An 18,913-nucleotide genomic window follows, 5' to 3' on the forward strand; every position below is an offset into this window, starting at 1 on the left:
AAAAAGATACTTTGTTGTCAAAGAACAACAGTGCCCTTCTGTGTGGCATTGTAGTTTATGAATAAAAATTAAGTTAAACATAATTGCTGCTATGTATTTTAGGCTGAAATAGTAACAAGAAAGAAATTGCTGACAATAATTTTTTGTATCCAAACAGATGTTGGTTTTTTTTGTTTTTTTTCATATTTAAATAGATCCATGTCAGATACAGTCATTTTATAACTGTCTTTACAGCTCAAGCTGCGAGACCTTGCTGGCCAGGCCCTGGCTTTTGTACAAGAACTTGTAACAGCTCTCCTGAACTTCCACACATACACTGAGCAGAAGGTACAGATCTTCCCCGTTGATTCTGCAACAGACACAATATCACCCTTAAATCAGAAGGTAAAGTTTACACACTTCAGCTACAGGTCTATTCAATTCGTTAGACTTTCATGAGTAACTGATCTTAGTCGTGGAGTGCCGTCAGTGTGTTCCTGAGAGCCAGCCTCTCCCATGTGAGAAGTCTTTTCTGTTCTGTGAATTCTCTGAATGTGAGTGAGGTGTAGCTGCAGAGAATCCTTCCCCTGTGCCTCTGCTAGAAGAGCAATATGATTATCAAATCAAAGCTTTGCTTTTTAATTGCTAAATTGAAGTGCATCTGTTGAAAGTTCAGCTGACTTGTTTTAAAATAATAATGCACAAATATTGCACTGCTAAATAGAGCTTGTTTTAGTTAATGCACTGGGGCATGGGAGATGTTGAGACAGAATCTGGTCTTAAACACTGTTTAAAGTGTTTAGCTGTAATGGTAAAAAAAGCATAGAAGGTAGGCTTATGAGGGAGAGAACCTGGACTCTCTTCCCTTGTCAAAAACCAACTTTATGGTCTGATTTTGGGCTACTTGTGTGAAGATCTTTCCTGTAAGTGTTCCAAAGCGTCAAGTTTGTAAAGTATGTTGAATTTAATATGAGAAATCTGACTCAGCTCTTTTGACACAATTCCATGGAAAGACTTTCTGAGAGTATCATCCAGAGAATAACTGTGCACAAGGACTTTTGTGGGGATGCATATATGTGTGCTTTGGAACAAGTTGCATTAAGATCAGAGTTGACTTCATAGTTTAAGGGGATCTGTGAGTATTTAAGTTGCAGGGTGTATTTTGTGATTCAGTCTGTAATTTCAGTTTAGTAGTTGGTAGGGCTCAGGCTTAAGGTACTGAGATGAGTTGTGGTTTGCATCAATCAAATGGCTGCAGTGCATGTGCTGTCAATGTTAACTACCACAAAACTTTCCTATTCTTTGGAAAACCTCCTATAATCTCTTTGCAGGTAACAAATATGATTGTGAAGGTGGTTATCCACTAGAGAAATCCCATTCTGTTTTTTGCCTTCTCAGTTGTTTCAACTATTTTAGTCAAAAATACTCTTCTGCAGAAATTCAGCATATACTAGTTTGAGAACATTTTCTTGCTCCTGCCACCAAATGCACTCGAAATGACATGTCCTTCTTGGGAAAATGATGTGATTTTGTCATCTTTCAGATTTTTTATGGCAGGAATGGTGTCTGGTTTTTTTAATGTGGCCCAGTGTGGTGACTACATTCTCAGATACTGCTGCAGTTTACACTAAGGGAATAAAATCAGGTTTCCTAGACATCACTTCTCACAGATTTTTTTTTTTTCCCCCCTGACTTCCTTGTTAACACTTCTTTGTTGGTTTTCAGCACAGTGGAAACATGCAACTTAATCAGAACTATAATTTCATTTTCCTTTTCTTATAATTGACTCTGATTCAGTAGTTCAGGCTTTGTTTTCGTAATTATGTCTCTTGTAGTCTGCCCCATTGTGTATTCATGACCTAATTCCCTCAGTGCATGCTACTTCTCAGGGCTTTTGCTGTGACTTTCCAGCACTGAAGCATCTTTTATTGCTCTCTGAAGCTGTAGTTGCTCCTGTATTTTTGATTAATTTGTCTATTTGCTTGGCAAGTGTTCTCAGTGTGATTTTTTTTTTTTTTTTAATTTTTTTTTTTAGCTACCCCACCAAGTTGGTCAATAACCTCCCCTTAATATGGTAGAGAAAATGAAACAAGTGTCAGGTAGTGGCTTAGCAGACTTGCACTGATTTATTTTTCCCCAACTCCAGGTCTTGTCTGGTGCTTTCAAGCTATTTTCCCCACCAAACACTCAAAGTAGATGTGGACAATTCCCTGCCAGGTTCAAGTATTCCTTTTCTCTTTAAGTGTTGGATTGCTGGGTTCCGCTGGGTCTACAGCATCGTGCTGGATAATTCAAGTTCTCTCTCTTGCAACACAAGCCAGGAGCATTCTGCATGTGTTATTTCTTCCTCCTTAGATTTAGGAATTTTCCCTAATTCCATCCAGGTTTGTGCATGCATGGATGAGAGCTTAGCATCTCACTCTTCTTGTTAACACTGTGTTACTGCACTGTAATAATACAAGGAATAATTAAAATCTCTTGTATTCTGTTTGCCTGGGATCTTTAGCTGCTCTTGTGGTATAAATAATCAAAGGTGAAGGTATCTTTCTGTGGGGTAAAATAAAAACCAGGATTGCTTTTGACTACCTGTATTAATTTGTGGAAGAAGTTTTTTGTGATACTGAGGTACCAAAATGGAAAGCTGGTGGTGTTGTTACATTTTGATTGTGTGTAAGAGTACACATGATGTTCTCAGGTCTGCTTTTTTGAAGGCAAAATTAGCTGTAGGATTTAATTAAGCAATTTTTAGCAAAGTCAGGCAGGTCCATGAGGCCAAAGTTTGATTATTGCCCAAACCTGTCATAGTTTTAGGAGTTCTCCTGTGATTAGTTGGAGCTCCGTGCTTTGCATTGGCTCGTGTTGAAAACTGGACTGGTCACAGATCAAGAGACATCTCTTGCTGTCAGTTTGAACTTGGCTTTAGTTCTTCAGTACTTTGCACAGCATAGCTTTGCAAATGTTTGTGCTGATGGACAAGGCTGGGATCCAAACAACTTTTGGGAGGAAGGTGGGATAGTTTATTCTGGTGGCCAAATGGTGCATGGATCTAGCCTTAACTGGATGGAGTTGAGAAAGGAATGCAAGAATATTTAAAACTAAAAAGCGAAGGTTTGGTGTGCTGTGCATGGCAGTTAAAATGGGCCAGGATGCTGTGGCAAAGCCCCAGGTGAGGTTTTGCCTGGACTTGCAGTACTTCTCACTTTCCCTCAAGGTGTGTTTTTGCCCTATAGAAGAGGTTGCTGTACATCACTGGACTGTTGTATCTCATTAATGAAATCTTAGGCATCGTTAAAGGTGACGGGGGCTTTGCCAAAATGTCCCGTTCGGTTGTTAAATTGAGAGAGTTCACACGAGCCGTCAGCAAGCACCATTTTAAAACCTCTCTGCCCTCAGTTCTCACAGTATCTCCATGAAAACGCTTCGTACGTTCGCCCTCTGGAGGAAGGAATGCTGCACTTGTTCGAGAGCATCACGGAGGATACTGTGACAGTCCTGGTAAGTTTTCCTCCTCTTAGCACCCAGGAAGATTTTTACAGAGCAAAACCACTTACCTGTTCTTTTTTTTCCTTTCAGGAAACAACTGTGAAATTGAAAGCCTTCTCAGAACATTTAGCTTCCTACTTAGGCTTTTTAAGAAAGATTCTTCCTTATCAGTTAAAAAGGTACTTTTCATTTGATAGATCAAATTTAAAGGAACTCTATCAGGCATGCAGCATTGTCAGCACCTACAACTGAAATATTAAGTCAAACCTTAAAACGCTTTGCCTTCTGTTCTGTATTAAAAGGCTGAACTCTTTTTTGGTTTTCTTTCTGTTTCTTTCTGTTTCTTTCTGTTTCTTTCTGTTTCTTTCTGTTTCTTTCTGTTTCTTTCTGTTTCTTTCTGTTTCTTTCTGTTTCTTTCTGTTTCTTTCTGTTTCTTTCTGTTTCTTTCTGTTTCTTTCTGTTTCTTTCTGTTTCTTTCTGTTTCTTTCTGTTTCTTCACATTGTTTTCTAAACCTTGAGATTGGACATGGCTTTTTTAAGGCATTAGGACTACAAACATGTATTTTAAAGCCCCTTAACCCCCAACCCCCAGATGAGACTTTAAAAATATGTGCATCTTTCAGTCATGTTTCTTAATGTTATTCAATAGCATTGATACTATTCAGGTGTGATGCACTGAAACTGGTAATGCCTTGAGCTTCTCTGAGGGTCATTTATCATTCAGTAAATATACCAATGTAGTAAAACTTGGCCAGGTGCACATCCCTTGTGCTGTGAAAATCTTTGTTCCTGAGTTGATTGAAGGGAGGTGAGTTATAGGTGCAAAGAACTGCTTTAAGAGAGGGTTTGGACTAAGGAAGAAGAAAAATCTTGATTTATGCCTCCTTTATACCTGTTCTCATGCTCCTTAGGAAGCAAAAGAGAATTTATGTAGTAGAGGGAAAAGTCTTCAAACTTAAATTGCTGCAATGAGTTCCTTGCTGTTAGAGTAAGTCATTCCTGGCTTGTGACAGGAACACCTAAGTGTGGAGATGCACACAGTAATTTTCATGTATTGCTAACTTCCTCTATGTTAACCTTTCTAAAATAAATTCCTAGTCTGCTTTTGCTTTGGACTGGGGAGGTAGGGAACACTTACCTACTCTAAAGCTCATGAATTTGTTTTTTAAGACAATTGCTTGCTTTTAAAAAAATAATTCATATATTCCTAGTTTGGAAGAAGAGTGTGAGTCTTCTCTTTGCACAGCTGCTCTAAGAGCTAGAAATATGGAGCTGCACAGAGATATGAAAAGGTTGACTGCAGTCTTTGAGAAGCTACACACCTACGTCAGTCTTCTGGCCTTACCGAGTGAGTGTCAGTTCTGGCTTGGTTGGTTACCCTGTGACTGGTTTTCTGTGGGTTTTTCTAGTATGACTGACAGTGTGCCTTTTGTCATCTCTTAATTATGAAGTTGTTAATAAGCTACATTTTTATTACTAATCATCACTTCCAGCTCCTTGTCTTCATAACGTTATTATGAACTGTCATGGCAATGACTGAATAAAATGAGGTAAAGCCTTTGTGTGTATGTGTGTGGGGAAGCTATCTCCAAATGCATCCTGTAAACAGCAGTAGGAAATGGTTATTGTATAGCTTCAGGTTATTTCAGTCTTCACCCTTTAGAAGGGCCCAGATGGTCTTTCCTGCAGCTGTGAACATGTCTTTCTGTATGTGTTGTTTTTGAGACCAAAACAATTGATTCTTATGGAATCTGAATAAAATCTAGGGACCTTGAAAGTCTTTCACATGCCTACTCTGGCAAAGTTGAATGTATGTACATTTGATATTGAAAGGGAAAATTTAAGTAAATGAATGAGTTATGACTCATACTCCATGCAAATGGTTCTAGTAGGTGGAAACGGAATTATTTTCAAAGCTAACTTTTTTCATTCATGGTCAAATCTTAGTGTTGTGGTTTTCTTTTCCTTCTTACGTGGTACTCTTAGGTACAAGACCAGAAGGACTCCTTAGGACAAATTACAACTTTGTGTTTACAAACATTGCTGCAAGTCTTCATGGATTCCATGGCATTTTAAAAGGTGAGAGTTGGGAATGTTGTTTTGTTTCAGCTTTGCTTCTTTCTGTTTAGCACAGCACACGTGTACTCTCTCTGTAACAGTGTCAAATGTATCATATATGATAAATCTGGTTTGTTTTACCTTTACCAGCTAAGAAACTAAACCTACTAACCACTTGTTTTAGACATTTATGCATGGTTTTCATTTTTCTGTTCTGTTAGCTTTGTTCTTCAGAGTTGCTGGATTATTTAACTGTGGCTCTCCAGATTTTCCTGAGCAGTATCACTTTACTTTCTGAACTTCATTGCTCTGCTGAAACTAGCATACAGAATGGAATGCTGTGAAATGTACATATTTTTCTCTACATATGTGGCATTGACCTAGTACCTGCCTTCAAAGTGGAATTTTTCCTTCCTATCTTTAGGTTACTGAGTATTTTTAGCACGAATATATAACTAAAACTTACGAGGAAGTCTGGGTTCTTTTTGAAACTTGACTTTCTCTGGAAAATGGCTTACTTTGCTTTATCAGAACAGCATGGATATGTTATGTTTTCAGTGAAGTGATACTTGGTTATAACTCAGAATTTTAAAACTGATGTTCCTGTATGTCCTAGAATTTCAGTACCATGTAGCTGTTTGTGGAGAGAAAATAATTGATAGAGATTTATTATATTTACTAGTCAGCTGTTTAAAAATTAAGCTTTTATAATTTTAAGCAAAATTTTTTTTTCCTAAGAGCATGAATAGTATGGCCCCATTTTGCAGTGTCCTTGTTTAAAAAAAACAAAGTTACATTAAAGATTGTACCTCAAACAAAATGAGACCCTAAGCCAAGAGTTTTGTAGCATAAGTTTAAAATACTTTCTACCTCTTAGTATGGTTACTATAATGCAAAGTCAACCCAACTTTAAAGGAAATACAGAAAATAAAAGTACTGAAGAAAACTGTCAGTAGGATTCATTAACTATCAACAGAAGTGCTGTGCTTAATGTCTCACATTCCTGTACTCCAGAATGTTTGATTTCTCTCTTCTTTCTCAATCCCAACTAATTTTGAACTGTTTAAGATTACTTCAGATTATAATTTGTGGTGGTGATGAGCTGGGATTTCTCCATTCTGTAGCAATAGTACTCTGTTGTAAAATAGGTGCAAAATATTCAGTTGTCAAACAATTACTTTTTTTTTAAATTAGGCCAAATTGACAATGTTCTTACATGATAAATACTTGATTCTTTTTAAATTTTGGTGCTGTTGAAATTGATATATTTAGGCTAAGATGCTTTTGTGAGTGACTTTCACAAAGTTTTGTATTCTTAATTTGGCATAAATGTGCTTTTCCTTTTCCAGATATTTCCAAGCACTATAGTCAGAAAGCTACTTTAGAACAGGATGTTCCAACTGCCACACAGAAACTCATAACTACAAATGACTGTATTTTATCCTCTGTTGCTGCTTTAACAAATGGAGCAGGCAAGGTAATGGATATTTTTGTTTCATATGATTCCCTAACTTGTGCAGGTTTTTAAGAAAAAAATAAAGCATAGCTGAATGATTTAGAAAATCTCTGTGTGCCTCTGATGTTAATGATGTTAATGATAGTGTCAGGTTGATTCTTACAATGTTTTCAGGCTATGAGTTAAAAACAACTGAGTGAGTGATAAAAGCAGATACTGTGAAGAGGATGCTTTGTGTTAGTGAGATCTAAGTTACATGGAAGAGCCTGTAGCTTGTTTCAAAGTCTTGTTATGAAGTCCAGTTTCACTGAATACTTGTCTTTTGAAAGAGTAATTGCTCCAAAGAATCTTTCTGGTCAACTTAATTCAAAAAGCCACTTCTCTTGATGTGTCTAGATGGCCTCGTTCTTTAGCAACAACTTGGATCACTTCACCACCTCGCTGAGTTATGGCCCTAAGGGAGGAACAGAGTTCATCAGCCCTCTCTCAGCTGAGTGCATGCTGCAGTACAAGAAGAAGGCAGCTGCTTACATGAAGTCTTTGAAGAAGGTTTGTTCAGCCAGCATGCTTGCACAGAGAGAGCGCAGCTCTGTAGATAGTTGGTTGTGCCAAAGAGAATACAAACTAAAGATTTGCAGTATTTGGAATGGAAGAGATTCTCTGAATGACAGTTTTTGGCTGAGGAAATGAAACCCTGAGTGCAATAATGCTACTGAGAACTTTAGAGACCATAGTTGCCCTCAGAACTAAGGGTATGTGCCAATTCTGCCATTACCCATTTCCACTAATTATTTCTGTGCCAAGACTCCAAGGAGAAGGGTGGCTGCTTATTTAAATTTCCTCCTGTATTCACGAGGAATATGGAGTGAATGCTATTATATTCTTACACTTGCATTCACTGGAAGACAGTGGAGAGCAGTAGGGGGGAAAAAAGACAGCTGAAAAGGAGGTACCCTGGAGAAAATGTGCTGAACCAAAAAACTGAATGCTGCCAGGTTTCCCTCTTGTCCCCATTAAAATTGACAATTAAGTGATGGTGTGCTTAGCAGTTGTTACTAAATCACTGTCTGTAAAGAGGACCTTAAGATGCCTTTGATCATTAATTAACACTTGGAGTTTTCTGAGCACTTTTTAATCAATTGTACCTTTTGGAGCAGTATTTCCTGTGAGCTCAAACCATTTTTTCCTACTGCCTGGTAAGCACTTGCAACATGTTTTTTTTTCCTTTTACTAAAGTAAGGAAAGTAGTAAGAAAATAAAAGTAGAATGCTTGTTCTCATCTAGTGTGTAATATGTTTTGAGAGGGGTTTTTTGATTCTTCTGCAGCCTTGTGCAGATTCAGTGCCTTATGAAGAGGCTTTAGCCAATCGCAGAGTTCTCCTGAGTTCTACAGAAAGCAGAGAAGGTCTCGCACAGCAGGTATTCTGGTGTACATTGTACTAACATATATGGTAGTGTATTTTGTAAAGCTAAAGTTATATCAAAGTCTCCACATATCTATGTCTGTGGTCATTTGTAGGTATATATGAATATGCTGAACCTTAAAATTGGACTGTAGATGTCTTGTAGAGTTTTGAAAGTAAAACTTACCCATATCAGGCTGAGTTGTCTGCAGAATGTATATGCAGATAGATATAGGAGGCAGGATTATGCCATTGGTATCTTCATTTGGAAATACAAGAAGACAGGTAATCTTTAATAATTCAATTAAATGCAAAATAAAGACAGGAATAAGGACTACTGAAGGCATTAATTTTTAATGTTGTGTACTGTTTTAAGTCCTCTTTTGGACTATGCAGGAATTACTAGCACTGGTTAAGAGCAGTGATTTTTCTTTTCAGTTAGAGTAATAGATTACAGTTTGTCTTCCAGTATGCCTATATATTTTTTTTTTTCTGGAAGGTGAAGCAGGGTGGGTAACATGGTATTTAAAAGGCCTACACAGTTTGTCCATTGCTTCATATGGATGAGAATAGCTAGTTAATACTGACACTTCTTTATTGTATACTCAGCCTGTGCTTGACTCATTGTTATTGAACTGTTACAGAAGCAAATACTTTGGTGATTTTTTTTTTTTGCAGTGGCCAATATTCTAAGTGTATTAGTAGGAGTGAACTGAATTTCAGCAGAAATGTGCAGTGATTGGATGTGTTCTGTTCCGTAGTTGTTTTCTTACCTGGACAAAGTGGGTGGCTCTGTCTGTGTGAGGTGGGACAGCTGGGAAGGGTGAGTTTGCCTTTCTAGTATAGGAAAAGGTAGTGATAGTCCAGGTACACATCTTTCAAGTTGTTATGAAATTCTTCCCTGCTTTGATTTTTTTAGGATAGGATGTTGCCAGTTTTATGAGCTATACCTTTGTAATGCGTGTTTCAAACCAGTTAAATCACATGGCCATTTTTGATAAAGAGCCACAGCTAAGCACACAGCTCAAAACAGTTTACCTGCTGCACTTTGTTAGCTCACATATGTAGTGTTTTAAAATAATACTGTCCTCAAACATTTCCTGTGTGTGGCTTTTTTTCTCCCTGGGTTCAATAACCTGGATTGTAAACTTTCTCTCCTAAAGGTCCAGCAGAGTTTGGAGAAAATTGCAAAACTTGAACAAGAAAAGGAACACTGGATGTTGGAGGCCCAGCTAGCTAAAATAAAGCTAGAGAAAGAAAACCAAAAACTGAAGAACTCTCTTAGTGGACATTTAACTGACACTATCCAGGAGCGTTCTGTTTTGCCAAATGTAGCAGAACAAAAGAAGGAAACCACAGAAAAGAGTCTGAGGGAACCTATTAAGAGCACTAGTCTGGTAAGTGACTTTTCCCTTCAATAGAGAAAATTCCACTTTCTTTAGTAGCAGTGCTGTTTGATCAGTGGAACACTAAAAATGAAAGCCTTTTGACTGTGTTGAAAAGCATTCACTCTTGGGGTCCTTGTATTTGCAACGCTGCTTGCAAATGCTTTCTGCAGAGTTTGGCACTTCTTGGCTTTTGAGACTTTGTTCGCTGTCTTTAGTATTGTGGTGATATTTTTGTAGTTCTGTACTTCTGTAACTGAGGGGGGAAATAATAGGTGCTTAACCTCTAGATTTGTCAGTAGTTAGGAAACCTTGCAAGTGGTATATATTTGGGGTTGGGCCTGTGTTTCCAATACTTTTGTTCATCTCTAGGTATGTTAAAGCAAATGGAAGTAGGTAGGTAGTGTTTGTAAACGGGTTTGAAGACTTACTAGGGTCAGTTTGGGTTCACCAATTGCTTTTGAATGTAGCATGCATTCTTTCCCTGCTCTTCTGTGTTGGTAAATGGCTTTTTCCTGTTTACTGCACATATTTAAAATGAGTTGGCCTTTCCCCTGAATTCCACTTCTGAAGTGGCATAGTGGTATTAACAGAAATGTCATCTGTAAGAAATAATAAATCTACTCAACTCAGCATTCAATAGAATCCTCTTTTTTTTTTTTTTTTTTTTTTTTTTTTGTCCTTCCCACTTTCCTGCTCCAGGATAAAAATAACCACTGGATTGTTTTGAAATACCCAGTTTTGAAGTAAACTGTCGTCTTAAGGTTTTGATCCTCTATTTGAATCCTTAGGAGTTTGAGGATAATGCTACTCGCAGGTCAACATATTATATTAATATTTCCCATAAACATAAATCTATAGTCCTGTTGAGATCAAGGGGAAAAATCCCCCCTTTGATTCTCTATGAAGATATTCTTTTCATGAAACCAGCTATTGGCATACACTACTCCTGTAGAGTTTTGTCAGTGCTTACTAGTCAGAGTGGAAAGGATGGCGTTTGGAAGGTATTCAAGAAATCCAGGTTGACTTTCCATCCTCTTAAATATGACAAGTAATGTTTCAGTGTGCTAACATGGCTCTGAATTAGTTTTATATGATCAAGCAGTTGCATAACCATACAAGCCCAGCTGCATCTTGTTGCTTTTATTGCCTTTTCCCTGTGTACATCATAAGACAGGAGATAAATTTTTGAGAGTTGGTGTCAGGTTTAATTCTGTTCAAGGCATTCATATAACCACTCTTGTTTATGTTACAGGTGGAAGTACTTAAATTTGTTTCAGTTTGAACAGTTGCAAGATTGTTTAAATTTAAAGTCCTTCTATGACTGAAACCAAAATGCAGCTATGGTATCTATTTTTTTGCAGTTCTCATTAAGTGTATTTTCTTCCTTGTTCTAGATTGGAATGTTGACTGTAACTACTGATAATGAAAAGGTAATCTGTTTTAAACATTATTAAAGTCCATCTGTTAAATACTTCAGTTCTGATTCTGTTAAACTTATTCCAGAGGTCTAATTACCAAGAATACTCCAGTATAATGCCATGAGTTGACCGTGTAGTCTGTATTTACTATATGGTCAAATTTCTGAAATGCATGTGTTTCTTAATTTTCTTCATCTGTCAGTGAACTGTTATTTTACCCATTTAAGCATTTTGGAGCAGTGTGAGCTGGAGTCAGGGTCTGTTCTCTGTAATTTGAGGAAAGCACTGCTCTGTCTGTGCCTCAGTAGCCCAAACTGCAGTCCAAGCCTGCATTTTTAACCCTTGAGGAAGAGCTCAAGCTGAATAAAAGACCCTGGCTGCAGTGCTTGGGGTACAAAGGAGAGGTCACACTGAAACAAACCTTGAATGGGCTGTTAGTCTAGATGTTAACTCTTTATTTAGCCCTGCTGTAATGTAACACTTGCCCCAGCAGGAACTTCTGAGAGTGAGATAATGCTTTCCCTTTTCTGATATCACAGTGAACTGATGTGTAGTTCAGTTTACTCTTCCTTTTCTTCTCAAAGTGTGATTTAAAAAGGGGTAGGGAGCTAGATAGTAACTGATACAAGTTCTTAAAGGCTTCTGCATAGTGCTGAACTTGAAGGTGATGACAAATCATGTGGAAGCTGCCTCCAGTGGGTTAGTCTGTAAACTACTGAGTTTTGTTGGGCTTTTTTATTTTTTATTTTCTTTTTTAATTTTAAATGTCTAGAGGAACTTCTGAAACATGCAACATTAGTAATAGTTACGGCTTTTGTAAGCTTCTGAAATAGAGTTATGTGAAGGAATTCTTCCTTGTTGGGAAGAGACAGTAAGTTTTCCTGTAAGTGAAAGCTGTTGACTTCTGCAGTGGATTTTCATCTTCATCAGACACTTGTTATGTTAAAGCGAGGTAAATTCTTACCTCTGCAGCCAGTTCTTTGTCCTGTAAGGAAATGTGACATTTAGAGTCACCATCAGAGTGACAGATTGCAGTGTGACCTGCTGTAATTTGTCTCTTGTGTTTGGGGAATTTAATGCTTTTTGATAAGAGTGGGCAGGCCTCAGAAGGAAAGAAGAAAAATCTGTATAGAGGCAATGTTGTGATTCAGGTATTTAGTCTACTAAACATAAATGTTGTCTGCTTAAATCTTTGATTTGCCAGGCTCCAGATGTTGAGTCTCGTGAAGACCTGATAAAAACTCACTACATGGCAAGGATAGCAGAGCTGACCTCTCACCTGCAGCTTGCTGACAGCAAATCAGTGCACTTCCATGCTGAGGTGAGCATGAAGGCAATGACTGTAAATCTCTTTTTGAACTTTCCACAGGCAAGTGCTGTGAAAGTGAGTTCCAATATATGGAGCATAATGTTTTATAAAAATCTGTTTCTAGAATATTTTTAGACTGTGGTCTAGTGTGCATAAAAACTGATACTGTAAAAGAACTTTTTATGTTTAATAAATCTTTTGGTAGCCTTGTCTTGGCTGTATTAAGAAGTATAATGTGTATCATGTATAGGTTTGTTCATATAAGCTGAAGCAGCTGGCTTTAGTTACCAAGGAAGCTTTGGTTTAATTTTAAAGTGATGCTGATGTCATTCAAAAATATTTGAGTGTATTATGAAGTAATGGAAACAGCTCTCCAGGGAAAATTGGTTCTTAGGCATAAGTTCTACTACAAGAATGAACAAGATGATTCATTGTATCTATGGTTTCCTTTTCATTTCAAGTCATGAGGGAACTTTCTTGAAAGTAGTGGCTGTTTTGATTTGTATAATAAACGATGTGGAATACACCAAAGCTCCAGGTTAACAGAGCAAATCCTCTTAAATATTTTTTTAATGGAAGATGGCACAGTTTGGAGGAACCATCTTTTCTGTGATATTTGAGCCTTTGTATGGCGTGAGTTGTTTGTATTGCTTTTTATTTATGAAAAGTTTTGTAGCATTTACGTGAAAAATATGATATCTAGAGGATTGGCAATATAGTAGCTCTGTAGAATGAAACATTTAATGTCAACTATTGCATTACCTTTGCATTTAAAAGTGTGCACAAGCTCTGACTAAGTTTCTTGAAGTCAAAATATCACAGAAAGATGGAGAAGTCCAAAGCAACCACTTAAGGATGCCACAAGGCAATGCTCTGGAACTGACTCTCCTTCCCTCTGCCCTCCCTATCCTGTTCTTGGTAGTGTCGAGCACTTGCCAAAAGATTGTCTCTGGCAGAGAAATCCAAGGAATCGCTCACGGAAGAGTTGAAGCTTGCCAGTCAAAACATCACCAGGTTACAGGCAAGTAAATTGTTCTGTAATGTAATAGATGCATTTTGTAATTGTGTGTAAGGGGAAGTGGGAGCAGAAAAATTACAACCATCTAGCCTGGCCATGCCATTACTAGGTCCTGAGTCATGGCATATAAAAACTCTAATGGTATGTAGAGAAGAGCCTTAAATAATACTCTTTGAATCCCAGGTATAAAGTTGAAGTGGAACGTGCTTCCAAGGAAAAGATTATAGTGGCCAGACGTGTGTTTTAGCACATTTGATGTCAAGGATTTTCATGAAAATGGGGGAAGGTTAAAGGTCAAAAGTTGTGGTTGTGTGACTGATTTCAGATGATACAAGGAATTCTTAATCCTTTCTTGTATCTGAGTCTGAAAGTTTTAAAAAAGGCCAGATTGATTTTGGTTTTTTAAATATAGATACCTTAATATTAAGCAAAGATAATTTTGGGGTAATCTTTAAGAAGCTCTTGTTAACAATAATTGACTCTTAAGCCATCTTGTGAGAGTTCTGTCCCTTTGTCCATCTCCTCCACACAGCTGAGAAAGGAGCCAATGGTAAAATAAAGTCTATAGTAATATTGTTAATATATGAACTTGTGCAGTTCATAAATACCTTCATGTTTTCTTTACACTTAGTTCATTTTATTATTGTTCACCTCTCAGTGATGGTGAGTACCAAAATTGCTCCATACAGGCAGTGAATAGAGTGTTGCAAGCTTTGAACAGTTGTGTCCATGAACAGTCCTTTTTAAACCCTTTTTTGATCCGTTCCTTTAAGAAATTCCACAATTGATATTGAACTCGGCAGGAGATGTTAATTTCCAGCTGCATATTAAAACTTTCTAGGAAAAGATAGCAGGCACATCATTTCTATGTTTAGTAGTCTGCATAATAGTGAATAATAGACTTGTTTAGGTTGGAAGGGTCCTCTGAAGGTAATTTGTCCCCATCCTTTGGTCAGAGAAGAGAGTTCAGATCAAGCTGTGGAATTGGATACTTCCTGTACAGCCATGCTGGCCTTCTGCCACAGTCACTCCACGTCTTAGGCACTGGATCGTTCCTCGTTCTGTCCTTGGTCATTCAGCTCTCCTGGGCCCCTGGAACTCCCAGAGCAGTTTTTCCTGGGATATTTCCAAGCAGACCTTGAAAGAAGTCAGAATCTACTCTTCTTGAGTTTAAGGTTGCTGTAATTCTACTATTCATCTTGCTTCCCTCAGGATCCTGAATTCCACTAACTCATGGTAGCTGCAGCCAAGGCTGCCATTGGTTTTCACATCCCTGACCAGCTTTTCCTTATTTGTGAGTAACAGGGTCCAGCAGAGAGCATCTCTTGGTCCCACTAATCACTAGTATTAAGAAGTTCTTTGCCGCTCTCAAGACAACTCCTGAGTTGCTTGTGTTCCACCTTGCTGCCCTTCCAGGAGGTACCAGAGTAGTTAAAATCCCTAATGAGGATCAGAGTCTGTGGATGGAAGATTTTTTATCTGCTTGCAGCAGATGCCTGTCATATCACCTGGTTGTTCCCCTGCTTAGGAGATCTTAGTTGTTTTCAAGCCACTCCTTCACTTAAAGCATTGATTTCATCCCTTCTGTCCTTCCTAAAGTGTATGTGTCCCTTCAGTGCTGGGTTCTAGTCATGCACACTGTCCCCCCATGCCTCTGTAATCCCAGAGGGATCATAGCTCTGTAACTGCATGTGGAGTGGTGATTCCTTCAGCTTTGGATGCCGTGTGTGTTCTTGTACAAGCCATGCTTTAACCCTATAAACATTACCTGTTTTCTGGCTGGAAGTGATGTTGGAAAACTTAGCTGTTACTCTTTTATGTAAGCCATAAAAAGTGGGGGAAAAATCTAAAGGAAACAGCACAAAAATAAAGGGAACAAACCATGCATGAGACTTCAGGTAAAAGAGAAGTAGCTGTTGACTTTCTTTCATGAGGCATTGGTGAATTGCACACACTCAGCATCAAAAGTGGATCTTACTAAGAGGAGGTGGAAGCGTGCTGCTTTGCCAGGTATCATTAATACTGAGCCAAGGGCCTCTGGTTATTTTATTTTTCCCTTAGGATGAATTGATGACGACAAAGAGGAGCTATGAGGATCAGTTAAGCATGATGAGTGACCATCTGTGCAGTATGAATGAGACCTTAACCAAGCAAAGGGAAGAGATCGATACGCTAAAGATGGCCAGTAAGGTGAGTCGGCAGTGCTGGCACGGGGCGCTGGCTGCAGCTGGGAGGTGTGAGGGTTACATTTGGTGTTCCTGCAGTCCTGCCCTTGGACAAACCAGCTCACAAGCTGTAATTCTTGCTCTGAGCCAGTTGGAAAGGAAGCTCCAAGCTTGCTCCTTCAAGTTTCAGTGAATAAAAAATTCTTGCAAAATACACATGTGGGAAAGAGCAAGCTCTTCATGTCACTGCTTCACATTAGGTTCTCAAAGTGATGGCAGATCAGCACCTTTTTATTGTTCACATGTGGTGAAAATGGAGCTATTTGTAAATCCAGCTGGTGATGCTGAGTGGTTATGGATTAAATTCTGGGTAGAAGTGTCCCTTCTGCACTCCTTTTGGTTGCAGCAGACTCTGTCCTTGGCAGCTGGTCTCTTCCTCTGTTTCAGTTCCATATTCTAGCTTGTCTGTCCCTCATGTATGAATGAAAAAGTTGCCAGTTACATTATTCTGTGAGCTTGAAATGCCCACTTGAATTCTTTTCCAAGCAAGGAGTCTACCCACTTGTCAGAAACAGATTTTTAACTTACCTAATGATGAAAACTACAGAAGTCTGCTGTTTTCAGTAGTGATTAAACCATGGTATATCCTATTCTGATGGTTCTAGGGAGGAACAGATGTTGTGAAGGCCTTTGCCCTTCACTTGTCTGACTGTGAAACAAATAAATGAGCATTATTCTCCTTAATTGCAGAATGCATGGAAGCAGGTGTCACTGAAGGATTAAAAAAATAAAAATAATAAAATAAATTCCATGTTCTGATTAAAGGTCCCGTGATGGTGATTTTTATCTTTTAGAGCAAACTCTTCCCCTTGCTTTTCTTCAGATTTCTGAGTGATTTAACTTGGCATTGTATTCTTTAAATTATTTTGTGGTGTATGAGCCCTTGTGTTTCCAGAAGGAAGCTGTTGGCTGCATACTGACCATAGCACTACATGTTTTTATAAAATGTTTTCTGGAATTTTTCACTTGCTGTACTTCTAAGACTTTAATTGGTACTCTGTGGGTAAGGACCTCAGAATCTCATAACAGAAGCCACCCAGGTTTTAAAGTATTACCAAATGTAGGTGGTGATTAATTGGAAATCAAAATGATGCAGTTAAAGCCCTTATCACTTGGAGAGAGTTGTTGGTTAGATTCAAAACAAATGTTATCTTCAGGAAATAGGAAGACTGAGAATTGCCAGCAAGTAACTATTGCACAGAACTTTGTTTTAAGCTCCACATTTCCTTTGTGGAATTACTGCAGGTCAAATGTGAGTTAGTTAGCTTTGGAACAAACTCTGTTCTGAGCTAGGAATAATCCGTACAACTTGAATTAAAATAAAATTTATTTTGGAAAAAAAAACCCAGTAGGGTGGGGGATTGATTTTTTTTTTTCTTTTATTTGAGGCAATTATTCTGTAAGGAGATATTTGAAATAGCACCTGAAGGTGAATAATGATTTGACTTGCCCTTACAATATTAGTGGTATTTATACAATTGAGTGTCTTGGGATGTACCTCAAATGTCTTTCACAGTTTTCAGTTGTAGTAAGGAGCTGCTGTGCTAATTTGAAATATCTGGTACTTGCCTCTGTTGTGCTTACAGAAATAGAGGCATTTTCAGAGCAAACAGTTACAATCTGCCAATATTAAATGCCTGTGGACTGTTTCTTTTCAGTCTGACTGTTCTTTGTTTCCTGTAGGCATCAATTACCAGACATCAGGTTTTGTATGTTACCTGTCTAGATTTCCTTACCTGAATTTCAGTGTTCTGTTTGCTTGTTTCTTGTTGCAGGGAAATTCTAAAAAGAACAAGAATCGATAGTTTACAGCTGAGTCCTTGGAAGCTGCTGCTGCACAGGATGCAGACAGTGACCATTCATCATCCAGTTCCTGTTTGTTCCAGGAAGCAGAGGCTGGTATTGGGTCTAGTAAAAACTGAATTGGTGCTGTAAATGGCTTTAAAATATTTAGAACTTGTAACAGATAAAACAGAACTTAATGTTGGCTCTAAACCAGGAAATACACACTCTGTGGATAATTTATATAGTAATTACCTTCAGTTTTTACTGTGCACTTTTTAAAACCAGGTTTTGGTTTCATGTAATGACTTCAGATTTTGTATATTTTCAAATATGTTTCTGCATTAACAAATTTGGTGCAGTAGGTGTCTATCTTTGAGTTATACATTTAATTGTCAGCACATGTACATTCCGTTACTTGTTAATAACAGTTCAGAAACAAGTCTGGAGACTTTATTTGACCATGCAAGCTGTGCAGTTACTGTAAATGTATTATTCCTGTTCTCAGCCCTCTAGAATGAATTGAAATTGTGGCTTGAAATGATTTTTCAAATTCACCAAGTAAATGGGATCATTAGACTACAACAGTGGAAAACTTTTCCTGCTTGTATTTGGTACTTTGAATTCCAAGGTAAAGAGCACAAATAGCTGAATTGGGATACTTCTATGAAATTGCTGTATGCCATTTCTGTAACATTTTGTTTACACGTGTATGTATATATATATTGTTTGAAATAGCTGTTTAAGGCTAGAGGAAACTGTGACTGTCATTTGCCCCAAAAGAGTGAAGCAATGTGTGTAGAATAGATCAGCTTACTGTGCTCTCTTACAGTAAAGAAGAATATGAAATATGTAGAAGATTTAAACACTGAATTTGCAAAAGGTCTTCATGGAATTGAGTTGTGATGGATTCACTGGGGGGATGCACATGGCTTTTCCTGTGTTTTCAGAAGTGTGTGAACTTTAGGCCTCTCCTAAGATGTTTTTGCAGCATTGATTTGTTGTTGGGGGGTGGGATTTGTTGGTTTTGGGTTGGGTTTTTGTTTGGTTGGTTTTTTGGTTGTATTTTTTTTGGTTTGGTTTGTTTTGGTTTTTTTTTTTATCAGATGCTGTGCTGCTCCACACTTTCCACACCAACCTTCTGTTCCATAATTTCCATTATGGCACTTATTTGTCCCATAAGGGTTTACTCTGATATCAGATGTGTTGATATGTATTATCAGTATGTAATAATAAAATCAACTACATGAAACCAGTTTGACTTTTTCCTTACTTCTGGCTATGCCCAGGCTGCAGAGTGTGACATTGTGGTGTGGTGTTCCAGCTGTTGCTGGTGGAGTAGTTACACCAGTCTAGGTAATCTCAGTGCTTCTCTTTGTTCTGATAGTTCTTCC

General features: G+C 38.0%; 1 protein-coding gene across 3 annotated transcripts in view; it reads left to right on the forward strand.

Moving 5' to 3' along the window:
- Positions 1-18,485, forward strand: part of PPP1R21 (protein phosphatase 1 regulatory subunit 21) — a 31,451-nt gene extending 12,966 nt beyond the window's left edge. The window contains exons 9-22 of one of the 3 annotated variants that reach the window (XM_082277120.1): positions 235-384; positions 3,373-3,474; positions 3,553-3,641; positions 4,674-4,810; positions 5,449-5,541; positions 6,870-6,997; positions 7,373-7,525; positions 8,303-8,395; positions 9,543-9,776; positions 11,162-11,197; positions 12,390-12,506; positions 13,417-13,515; positions 15,574-15,702; positions 17,513-18,485. In XM_082277120.1, the coding sequence (XP_082133246.1) occupies positions 235-384; positions 3,373-3,474; positions 3,553-3,641; positions 4,674-4,810; positions 5,449-5,541; positions 6,870-6,997; positions 7,373-7,525; positions 8,303-8,395; positions 9,543-9,776; positions 11,162-11,197; positions 12,390-12,506; positions 13,417-13,515; positions 15,574-15,702; positions 17,513-17,542 (1,590 nt within the window). In that variant the 3' untranslated portion in view covers positions 17,543-18,485. Of the gene's footprint in view, positions 1-234; positions 385-3,372; positions 3,642-4,673; positions 4,811-5,448; positions 5,542-6,869; positions 6,998-7,372; positions 7,526-8,302; positions 8,396-9,542; positions 9,777-11,161; positions 11,198-12,389; positions 12,507-13,416; positions 13,516-15,573; positions 15,703-17,512 lie in introns of all 3 variants that reach the window. The other 2 variants (XM_082277119.1, XM_082277121.1) reach the window with 2 other exon arrangements.
- The last annotated feature ends 428 nt before the right edge of the window (positions 18,486-18,913 follow it).

Source organism: Coloeus monedula (genome assembly GCF_965178545.1).
Source record: "Coloeus monedula genome assembly, chromosome: 2".
NCBI classification, from domain to species: Eukaryota; Metazoa; Chordata; class Aves; order Passeriformes; family Corvidae; genus Coloeus; species Coloeus monedula.